General features: G+C 43.1%; 1 protein-coding gene across 1 annotated transcript; it reads left to right on the top strand.

Annotated features, from left to right (window-relative positions):
• The first annotated feature begins 777 nt into the window (after window positions 1-777).
• On the top strand, window positions 778-10,483 carry LOC104518506 (transient receptor potential cation channel subfamily V member 2). Its single transcript, XM_010171867.1, has 15 exons — window positions 778-1,016; window positions 1,613-1,746; window positions 2,076-2,228; window positions 2,916-3,056; window positions 3,543-3,841; window positions 4,281-4,457; window positions 4,902-5,060; window positions 5,191-5,286; window positions 5,812-5,882; window positions 6,591-6,756; window positions 7,445-7,511; window positions 7,600-7,907; window positions 8,307-8,425; window positions 9,235-9,329; window positions 10,083-10,483. The coding sequence occupies exons 1-15, from the start codon at window positions 778-780 to the stop codon at window positions 10,211-10,213; spliced, it is 2,355 nt and encodes a 784-aa protein (XP_010170169.1). The 3' UTR covers window positions 10,214-10,483.
• Window positions 10,484-11,298: the final 815 nt, after the last annotated feature.

The following is an 11,298-nucleotide window of genomic DNA, read 5'->3' as shown; positions in this document are numbered from 1 at the left end:
AGATCTAGATCCAGCTTTGCTTTTGGGAGATCTGTGCTGTATTCTGAGGGCTGTGGGTGTCCACAGGGCAGCTGGTGTGTGTGTTTTCCTGTGCTGTGGAGCTGGAATTTCAAAGCCTATGCTCCCCTGGATAGCCAACAGCTCCAAACATTGAGGAGATCCCACTCATTTTGCCCCAGGATGAAATGCAAGAATGCATGAGAGGAACGTAATTTGTGCATATGTTTTCCCTGTAGAAATAGTGTTAACACTTACCAACAGAGAACAGGAACAAACTTATCACTGTTCCAAAGAAGGCCTACAGTTAATTTTATCTTTTTGGCCACTTGGTGACTAGCTTGTGTTGGCTGCACAGAGACAAGAACAATGATCGTAGCCTCCTAAAGATCCACTTTCTTTGCCTTTTATGTAAGGAGCCTGTGCTGCTGCCAACAGGTGAGGTCATCTCACAAAGGGGGTTCAAATGTTCTGCAGACAAGTTGCCTGTATTTCATGAACTGCTTTTGAACGTTTCTTCACCAGTAGTACCCTATTTAAAGCCCTGATCCTTTATTCAAATACTCCCCCTGAGCAGAGTTTTACTGAATCTCTCTCTCAAGGGACCACCTACCAACTGTAGGAGTGCTGGACCTGGAAACATGCTTTCCTCTGTGTCTGTGCTGCACCGTACTCATTCTAGGTTTGTGAACAAGTTGTGTTAACTCTCCTTCTCCCTTCCAGGTTTAGTCTCGCAGCAAGGAACGTCTTTGGTGATCTACAAGATCACCTCTACTAGAAATGGATAACTTCACAAATGGGCAGCCGGGCCCAGGTCAGAGGAACAGGTTGATAGGATTTCTAGAAACAGATGACAGTATCCCAGAAGATAAACCTGCTTCTAGTAAAAAAGAAGAAAGATCAGGACATGGAAAGAAAGGAGAGCCACGGCCCTTGGAGACACCTTATCAGAAGGAGAGCAGTGACTTTCCTCCTAGAGTCAAGATAAACCTGAACTATCGGCCAGGACTTGTCAGCAAGTGAGTGACTTGGGTATTTGATGAGAGTGGGATTCCCATTGATCTGTACTGATCCCTGCTGGTGGGGGTGTACAGACTTTACCAAAGGCTAAACTAAAAGTGACAATACAGGAACATTACAGGAATCTGGTGGGAGGTAATTAAAGGCAGAAAGGGGACATATTAGCCCTTCTGAACTAGCACCAAATAAGCCAAGTTGGATGTAAGAGCAGCTTAGCATAGAACCCTATACAACTGAACTGTTCTTGCCAGAGAGGGTTGTGGAGTAGCTCACAGAGTGCTTTACACTACGTGATGGAACTGATTCTGGTCCTGCAGTTATCTTGAGTTTTTCTGTCTTTGTGCTCTGGATGCATTCCAGGGTTGCACATCAGATTGGAACTGGGAATAGCTCCAGCTGATGGAAAGAGCAGCCACTTAAGAGAATTCTGGGAAATAACTGTCTCTATTTTTCCCGTGACTCAAAAATAAAACACTTGTTTTCTCAGACAGACTTTTCTGCCCCCTTCCTTTCTTATACCACCCCCCTGTAATTTATTGCACACTCTTGTCTTCCTCTCTCCAGAACTTCTTAACACTTTGCATTTCTTCCGTAGCCAAAAGGACCCCAATCGCTTTGACAGAGACAGGCTCTTCAGCGCAGTCTCGAGGGGCAGTCCCGAGGCACTGGATGGTTTACTTGAGTACTTAAGGAGGACATCCAAATTTCTCACCAATTCTGAATACACAGGTAGATTTCTGCTCAGTACTCCATAAAGGGGGTTAGCAGAGGCAGTGCTTGGTAATGTAGGAGGGAAGCAGGGAAACCTTCTCATGGTTCTTGACTTTCTCTGTCCCTCTGTCCATTCTTTTATTTTCCAAACATCCACCTTAGGATGGAGAATGCCATTAATTATATCTATCCTAAGGCTTTTGCCTCTACTGCAGACTAAAAATACTGAGAAAGGTCTTTAAAATAATTATTGTATTGGGTCATACAGTGGCAGTTAAGTTCTGAATCAACTAATACAGATGTGTGCAAAGTACCTGAGAAATCCATTCAATACTCTCTTCTACTAGATGCAAAGACTGGGAAGACCTGCTTAATGAAAGCCCTGTTGAACTTAAAAAATGGAAAGAATGACACGATCCCACTTTTGCTGGAAATAGACCAAAAGACACAGAATCCCAGGCCACTTGTCAATGTGTCATGCTCTGATTGTTATTACAGAGGTAAGGTTTCTGTTCTGATGCTGTGTCAGAGCAGCCTCCCCATTAGACAGGTGAGATGTGCAGATACAAGGAAAAAGAGGGGAACTGGAGCTTATGCAGCACTGCAGTTCCAGTAACAGCCTACTCACCCTTTAGTTCTGATTTCTCATTCTGGTCCGTGTCCTCTTCAGCCCTGAATTGTACACTTCACTTCTGCAACTTTGTTCTCAGTCTATGAAACAGAAATTATAGATGCTTAACAACCCAGGAATATAAGAGGACTTGCTTTGCAAAGCTTAAAAAGCACATCTCAAAGTGAAAAATAAATAGTAAATTGCTATTAAAGAATGAGTTCTGCTGCTTGGGTTGTCCTTTTAATAGCAGACATGCAGCATAGTCATGTATGTGTATAGTTGTTGTTATCCTCTCATAGCTGCTTGGGGTCACAGTGCCAGGCGGGGGTAATTGCTTGGGCTTTTTTGTGTGTTGATTTTCTGATAGCCTTGGGGTTTGTCTTCTGACTAGTGGTTCCCACTCGCTTTTCCAATTGACTTTGTTGAAAGTCATCAGTTGCCACTCACCCCCTGCCTAGCACTGAGACTGCAGGATTGCTATGCAGAGGTCGTTGAAACGATGCTTTGCTGAAGAGTCTTTTGCCTGTTCCCTCTGGTAGTGGCACCAAGTGATTGGTTTTGCCTGTTTCCTCAGGCCAGACAGCACTCCATATTGCCATAGAGAAAAGGAACCTAGATTTAGTGAAACTTCTAGTAGAGAATGGAGCCGATGTCCATGCCAGAGCCCATGGGGAATTCTTCAGGAAGAAGAAAGAAGGAGTTTACTTTTATTTTGGTGAGTCAGAGTGGAACATGTTTCTTTGCTTTTTTTTATTGCCTTACTGCATGTGATGCTGCTAATTCTAGTGGGGTTTGCCCCTCTGTGTGTGGGTTGCCATCTCTACTGTCCTGTAATCAAGCTCTTGACTTATTTGAATGGCAGGATCCTTTCATAGACTGAGGTGTCCAATGAGCATTTGCAATGATCTTTGGTTTTATGTATTTAATCCCATCTGAGGGGCTTCAGACAGAGACAAATACATGGTTAGTTTAGCCAAATGAGGGGCCTGGGAAAGTGTTTCAGCTTCTCCCAGAAATAAAGAGTAATTGTTTACTGAAAAACCCTTTCTGAATCTAGAGACACTGAGAAAGAACTTGTTCTGTGTTCCAGGGGTAAAACATAGGCTAAATATATTTTCCTAGAATTGCTTTTTAATTTTTTCTTCATTTTTATTTTCACCTCTTTCTGCTTCCCCTCCAAATAACATCCTAATCTCTTCAGGTGAACTCCCTCTCTCCTTGGCTGCTTGTACCAACCAGCTTGACGTGGTGGAATATCTTCTAAACAATCCCCACCAGAAAGCCAGGCTCCAGGAGCAGGATACACAGGGCAATACCGTCCTCCATGCCCTGGTGATGATTGCAGATGACACTGAGGAGAACACAAAGTTTGTGAGCACAACATACGTGGAGATCTTGAAGGCAGGTGTGAAGGCTGACCCAACGTGGAAACTGGAGGAGATAGTGAATTATGATGGATTAAATCCTCTGCAGCTTGCTGCCAAGACAGGCAAAGTGGAGGTAAAGACAACTAGAGGGAATGCCTGGGGTTGCTGAGAAGCAAGGAAGCCTGCAGCTTACATCCTCAGCATAACAGTGGGCTTTGATGTAGGAGCATCTTGCACCCAACCCGTAGTAATGCTGCTGACAGTGGCAGTGGCACAGGAGGCAGTAAAGGAGGCCTCTTCCAGGTCACTTCAATTATTGTCCTACAGAGTCTCAGCTGAATGCTGCTGCTCTCTGTCCCAGCCAAGACAGCTGGTCTGGACCAAAACTGGTTCTGCTCCTGGAAGAGCTGATACAAGATGTAGTTAAATTGCCTGGTTTTAGCCAGACAGTCTGTGTTTGGATATATCCAAAAGCCAGATGTCCTGTGTTTGAACATGATTTGGTGTGCTTGTGTCATTCTTCACCTTCATTACATACACATTTTTCTTGTATGCATCTGATTTCTCTTCAGATCTTCAAGCACATTATTCAAAGAGAGATCAAAGACCCAGTGTACAGGCACCTGTCACGCAAGTTCACTGAATGGACCTATGGACCTATCCATGTGTCTCTCTATGACTTGTCCTCTTTAGACAGCTTTGAGGAAAATTCTGTGCTGGAGATTCTGGCATACAGCAGTGACACACCGGTGAGTGCTTTTCCTGAAAGTCAAAGGCAGCAACATTTTTTCTGCCTTTCTAGAGTGTTGCTGTATAATTATGCAAATCATTTCAAGTTAATGTGGTATTTCACATACTCATTTTTCTGGAAAAGCAATGCATTATGAAAGTATATGCATATTTTATGATTTATAGTCTGCTTAGTATGCTTCTGATAATCTTATGGGAGAAATTTTTGATCCTTTGATTGTCCTAAGCCTGAGTGTGTCCAAATACCTTGATGAAGCCAAGCAGAAGTAACTTTTTATGGGATGGCTGATTTCTTTCATGCTGAAAGGCCTGACTGAATAAACTCTTAGGGATATGCTAATTGGAGCCACTGGACTTAAACCCTGAAAAGGACAGTCCTCTGGTGAATTTGCATTCCTGTTGACATATTGGTATGTTTTTGTTGGGTTTTTTCCCCCCCACAGAATCGGTACAAGATGGTGGTTTTGGAGCCACTGAACAAACTGCTTCAGCAAAAATGGGAAACATTTGCTTCCAAGAGATTCTACTTCAGTTTTGTCTCATACTTGTCATTCATGATCATCTTTACAGCCATTGCTTACTACCAACCCTTACGGGTAAAGGTAGGCCCAATCTTCTTTTATCTGGAAAGGCCTGAATGGATGAAGCTGCGTTTTAAAAGGTGCAGGGTGGTTATCATCACTACCTCTGCCTGTCTTCAGTGTTTTGGGGTTTTTTGTTTTCATCTTGCAGCCTTCATTTCCAGTGGAGTTCACGGCTGGAGGCTTCCTGTGGGTCTCTGGACTGATCATTATCTTGCTAGGAGGTGTTTATCTGATCTTTGCTCAGGTATGGGGATCTCTCATCTGGTTTCATTGTAAGAAAGAAAAAAAAAAGGAAACATCACTAACATGGAGGCAACAGATTTGGTTTTCCTGACATCAGGATGTGCATGAGTGAATGGCAGGAGGGAATACTGCTCTGAGACAGTGTCAGTGTGTTCTAGCAGTGACAGGGGTGGCACAAGCCTGGTTGCTGGGCAAGAGGAAGGACAGGCTCACAAGAGTAAGTAATTGTGAGAGACTTCTGTGTTTTATGGTACTAAAATGCATCCTTGGCATTTAATGCAGTCTGTTAATAAAGACACAGGGCTGAGCCATGATTCAGCCCTTGTTTACCCTTGCCCTTTATAAATAAGGACTTTTTTTCATCTTGGAAGGATGACTAGCTGAAATTTGGGATCTTGAAAATGAAAGCATGAAGAGGAGCTTATAGAGCAATCCCCTTCCCTGAGCGATAGGCTGTGCCGGGCAGGAATCACTCTCTAGCATACCCTGTTTTGATGAATGGCTACCATTGATTTTTCTCTATTAGAGTCTGTACCTGCGGAGGAGACGCCAGTCCCTGAAGACTATGTGTTCTGACAGCTGCATTGAGATCTTGATGTATGTCTCTTGAGGTTTTTTGCACAATGAAAGCACGAGTGAAATTGGTTCTCTGCTGTGTGCAGCTAAGTTGCCCTAACATTACTAGAGAGATGGTGAGCAGGAAAGATTGATTCTCTGCCACTGTCTCCTCTTTCCATCTCCTCCCTGCTTGCTTCTCCTACCTGCTGCATCTTGTCATAACCCTTTGTTGTAATGGACTTCACTGGGTAGGGTCTGTCCTTGGATTTGTAGCTGAATATGGTGAAGGTCAGACCTTCAATTATGCTACAGTTAAGAACATACACTTATTAGAAAAAGAGCTCAAGTTTTTAATCATACAGTCACTATTGCTCAGATTTGGTTGAAAGGAAAATACCCTTTCAGTTTTCTGTGGAGGAATGTGTATAGATGCATGGGTGTGCACGTGTGTGTATGTGTTCATAAGTGTTAAAATTCTTTTCCATTTTATATCAGTTATGTGAGTTACATCAAGTGGTTCAGAGTTTCCATACGGTGAGATTAACCAGTTCATAAAAAAACTGCAACAATTTGTGGGTCTGGTTGTAACAGGATTTGCTTATATAAACTGTGTGTCTGATTAACTGCCCCTTTATATGCTCCCTGTAGCCTCGTAAAATGTGTTTGCTTTTCCTTGCAAAACAGCACAGATCTGCATATGGGCCTTTTTGTTGAAGTAAGTCACTGTGTCACTCTCCTTCTCTCCAGTTTCATCCAGGCTTTCTCCTTGCTGCTGTCAGCAGTCCTGTATGGTGCAAGTTCAGAAAACTACGTGGCAGTGATGGTGTTCTCCCTGCTTTTGGGGTGGGTGAACATGTTGTATTACACCCGGGGGTTTCAGCGCACTGGGATCTACAGTGTCATGATACAGAAGGTCAGTCCTCAGAAAAGCATGAAAAACTTATGGGTGTGAGGAACTAATAGAAGTTCTGCAATGACTTTTCTTCTCTCAGGATCATGACAACCATAAATGGAATTGACTATGGAAGTAAAGAGATTGCAGGAGGCAATTAGATCAGTGTCTTCAAGGAAGTACAATCGTGGCAAACCACTAGTTTGTCATCTTTGAATATAGCAAGTGAGAGCAGCTGACACTTACCTGTTTGTCGTAAAAAGACTCAAAACTACCAGTTGAAACCAGTGCAAGTTCTCTGGAACTGTTATGCTTGTGCTGGGAAGTGTTTTCAGGTCCATAAATGAGTTGGGGATTAGAAAAACAAGACAAAGCAGGTGAAATGATGTGCGAGGGAAGAATTCTGGTCACTGCTTATGTGAAACCCGATGGAGATAGAAAAGAGACGTGTTGAAACAATTTGGAAACAGCCATACTTGGGAACTGACATGATATTTATTTGCTTTGAAGAACTTATTCATACAAACATAACAACAAAGAATTTAGTGTAGCACTCTCAGGTTAAGCTATTAGTGATGTTGTTTACCCGAGGAAGTAATTTAACATGTATTAGTAGTTTCTTAAACTGGATAAAAGCATTTTCCAACTTGCTTTCGGTATTGTTACTGGGGGTTGGTTTATGATGTGTTCCTCCTGATTTGTGTTTCAGACTATCCTGAGAGATCTGCTGCGTTTCCTCTTGGTTTATATGATCTTCCTCTTTGGCTTTGCTGCAGGTAAGGACCTACTCAGCATTATGTTATAGGCTGGGCTGCAAGAAGTAAATTTTTCTAAGGAGAATTCAAATTCTGTTTTTCCTCATAGCTCTGGTTACGCTGATGGGGGATGCTCCTTCAGTCTCTCAGAACAAGTCTCTTGCTCAGATGGAGAGCATTGGGAGCCATGCTATGTATGGTGGGCTGCTTAGTGTCTCCCTGGAGCTCTTCAAGATCACCATTGGGATGGGCGACCTGGAGTTCCAGGAACATGCCAGATTCAGATACTTCGTCATGCTCCTGCTGCTCCTCTTTGTGATCCTCACTTACATTCTTTTGCTCAACATGCTGATTGCGCTCATGAGTGAGACTGTGACAGATATTTCTGATCATAGCAAAAGCGTCTGGAAGCTGCAGGTGAGACACGGTGCTACTCAGCAGTTATGTCGTGGCCCAAACTCCTACTTGAGTCTTATAACATCAGAGATGACAGTGCCTGTCTTTGTCCTAAGCCTCAGCTATAAACTTCTCTTTTACATAAATTTGCCACTCCGGGGGTAAATCCTAACATCATTTTTGGATGTGTTTAAAGCTCACGCTGTTTGCATGGCTGCCAGCCAGTCCAGATCCCTGTGCGTAAGTAACTTGAGAGAATAAGCAACTGACTGGTACTATTAAGCTAAGGAGCACTTTGGAATTGAGTTCTAAAGTGATTTACTAAATTGAAGTGGCTGCTGATTGGGAAAGATTTAATCAAAAAGAGGGGCTGGGCTCTGTATGCCCTGTTTTCTCTCTGACATGGACTTCTTCTTTCAGAGGGCTATTGCTATTCTAGAAATAGAGAAGGCCTGGCTGTGGCGCCAAGGTGGGAAGAGGAGATCTGGCTGCTTTGTATCAGTGGGCCTCAATAAGAAGGATGAGAGATGGTGCTTTAGGTAAGATAGATGTACCATTACCTCTTACACTCCAGCTTAATAGTGGGTTTCCATGATTCATAAGCTGGTAGCCCTGAGCTGCCACAGGGAGTTTCAGCACTGACTCAACAGAGTGACTCAACCACATGTTCCTGGATACCTGCAAATTGTTGATTGCAGTGCTGGAAGTTTGAGAGCTGGTTGAGCTGTCAGCATTGTCATCAAGACATGCTGTCACCAAAAGATGTTCTGTTTAACTCACATCTGTGCAAGTGGTTATGGTGTCAGGGTGTCTGCAGTGATGCTTTCTTTGCTGCCAGTATAGCTGTGCCCAGAGCAGGCTGTGGTGGGAAGGGTGCAGACTGGTGGCCCTTTTGCTCAGGAACATGCAACTTGAGAGCAGCACAAGAGGGCAGCACTCTTCCTCCCATCTAAGAGCTGGGAGAGCACAGGAACCTTTCTCCACCCAGGGAACCAAACTGCAGGCAGCACTTCTGTAACACCAGGATATTATGGGCTATGGAGTATGTATAGAAAGTGGAGTATGTATAGAAAGTGGAGTATGTTGCCTGGGAGGAACTGGTGTCTTTTAAAACAAACAATGTAGACCAGCACACAATATGCAGGAGAAGAAGATATTTACCTCGTGAAGCTTAGACTACAGAAGATCTTTACTCAAAACCAAAAAAAAGCTCTTCAGGGTATTGCTGCTACAGCCAAAGCGTTAGGATTGTGTTGGCAGGATGAGCTGGGTTGGGATGCTGTGGAATAATGAGATGCAGACTGAAATGATGTGAACCATCAGTGTCTGTTGCATTTTGTCTCTCCAGAGTAGAGGAAATTAAGTGGGCAGATTGGGCAAAGGACGTGGGTGTTCTTAAGGAAGAGCCTGGAAACAGCAGTGATTCAGAAATAAATCCAGAAGGTAAGTTAAATCCTGAAGAAAGGTCTTCAGTATCCTTTTAGCTTCCTGCTCAGCAGCTACTCTTGGCATGTTATTATGTCTTTGGTTACAGAAATTTTAAGCAGGCCAACTTGCTGATGAAATTGCTTCCATGCAGCATCACTTGTGATCTGAGAAAATAAAGAATTAGAGTAGGTATGGACGTGGTCAGAGTTTGGGAACAAATAATGAGAATGAAGGACATGCCATTCCTATTTACATCTGGTAGAAATGGTCAGGAAATGCTGCTGAGAAAAGCCAGAGCTGTTCTTCCCTTTGATGCAGTAGCCCAAATGTGTGGTGCTTTTTCTAGGAAAGGTGAAATTTAGGCCCTCTCATACTGCAACTGTTAAAATCACAGGGCTTTTATAGGACAAATCGGGGCATTAACACTGTCAACTTTGTAAAATTCTGCCTAAGATAATTATGTTTCCTTCCCTTGTTATACCTGGGAAGCAAATCTGTGGAAAATGGAAAGCTTTTACTTTCTCCAGAAATATTTTGTTCAGCCTGGCAGAGTTTGGGCAGAAGCTCTACTGGATTTAAGCACGGCCCCCTGCTCTTCCAGTGTGGGTTCTTCCTAGATGCCAGTTTTCTAGGAGCGGGGAGGTTACAACACTTAAAATACTATCTGTTGTATGTTGGATTTTCCCTAAACCTGCACTCTTCTAAAAACTGGATCCCTTTGTCAGCTTCCTGTTGACAAAGGGCTGCTGTGTTTGTCTCCTGCTATAGAGACAAGATCATGGAAACGGACGCCACAGAAACAACTCAGATCAGCTGTTTCAGAGGAGCAGTCACTATTGCAGCCCCAGCTATCAGGAACTGAGATGGTGCCTCTAGAAGGACAAACTAGAAATCTTTAGCAGGTTTTCTGGATTGCAACCTTGCTTCCAACTTCAAAGGAGTAATTCTTCCTATAGCAGCTGGAAGAATTGAAGGCATTATCGGTATTAAAGTGCATTTCATCAAAGACTGCGTTTTTTTCAGCCTGTGGCTTTAAATATTTTCATGCACTTTAATCGTTAATTTCCTCTGAAGAAACTATTTTTACTCAACTTTGCCTGACACTTTCTTATTCTTGTGTCTAAAGGTGTAAGAACAAGATCATAGGGGCAGTGGGGAGTGGTCTTTGGGAGGGCAATGCAATGCTGTTTGCCATAGAGAAGCAAAGAATGGAGTGACCTATCTAAGAATCGGTTGACTGATATTTTATTGGGCACAAGAGACTGCACGGCAGTGCTTTGGAATAAAGAGTGTTGTAGAGGTATAAAAAAGTTGCTAAAGATGGAGTTGGCTTCTGGGTATAACACTGTTGGTGTGACATGAGTGGACAAATACTCAGTCTTCAGTCACCAAGAGCCGTACTGTGTCTTTGTGTCAATGCAGTGCTCGGTGTTTAGCCCACGTTAGAATTCCTGTTTGACAGTATTATAATGAAATCATTTGCACAACGTGCACATTTGCTTAAGAGCACAAAAGTGATGTGGATTTCCTGGACCTGTAACTTCACGTGGTGAATTTCTGAAACATCTGTCTTTCACAGGTTGCTTTGTCTCTGTAGAAAACAGCAGCAGAATCCTGCGTGTGTGTGGCTCCTTAGAGGCAGATGGGCCAAAATGCATTGTGCAGTTAACGTTTCCTGCCACTTCTAGTGGGCATCCTGTCTTGCTGTAAACCATTACAAGGACCTCATTGCTTATTGTAATGTGCACGCTGCCTCAGGCAGGTTGGGAAACATACTAAACTCTGTAGAAAAAAAAGATAAAAATGAGTTGTCTCACTTTCAGCCTATATTTTAAAATAATACACGTTTCTGTAAACTATCAATATAGCAAGTTTACTTAATCGGAAATGTTCATCCTTGGATGTGTTTTCAGAGCTTCAGGCTCTTTCAAAAAGGAAGAGAAGATGTGATCTCCATGGACTATAAAGCCTTATCAAATTCCTG

The sequence above is a fragment of the Antrostomus carolinensis genome, unplaced genomic scaffold (genome assembly GCF_000700745.2).
Source record: "Antrostomus carolinensis isolate BGI_N321 unplaced genomic scaffold, ASM70074v2 scaffold37607, whole genome shotgun sequence".
In the NCBI taxonomy this organism is placed as follows: Eukaryota; Metazoa; Chordata; class Aves; order Caprimulgiformes; family Caprimulgidae; genus Antrostomus; species Antrostomus carolinensis.
This window is presented reverse-complemented; position numbering and strand designations above follow the sequence as displayed.

Coding starts and splice junctions, on each gene's coding strand:
- LOC104518506 (XM_010171867.1), top strand. CDS start 778: ATGGATAACTTCACAAATGGGCAGCCGGGCCCAGGTCAGAGGAACAGG. Junction 5,287..5,811: donor TTTATCTGATCTTTGCTCAG/GTATGGGGATCT, acceptor TTTCTCTATTAG/AGTCTGTACCTGCGGAGGAG. Junction 9,330..10,082: donor TTCAGAAATAAATCCAGAAG/GTAAGTTAAATC, acceptor CTCCTGCTATAG/AGACAAGATCATGGAAACGG.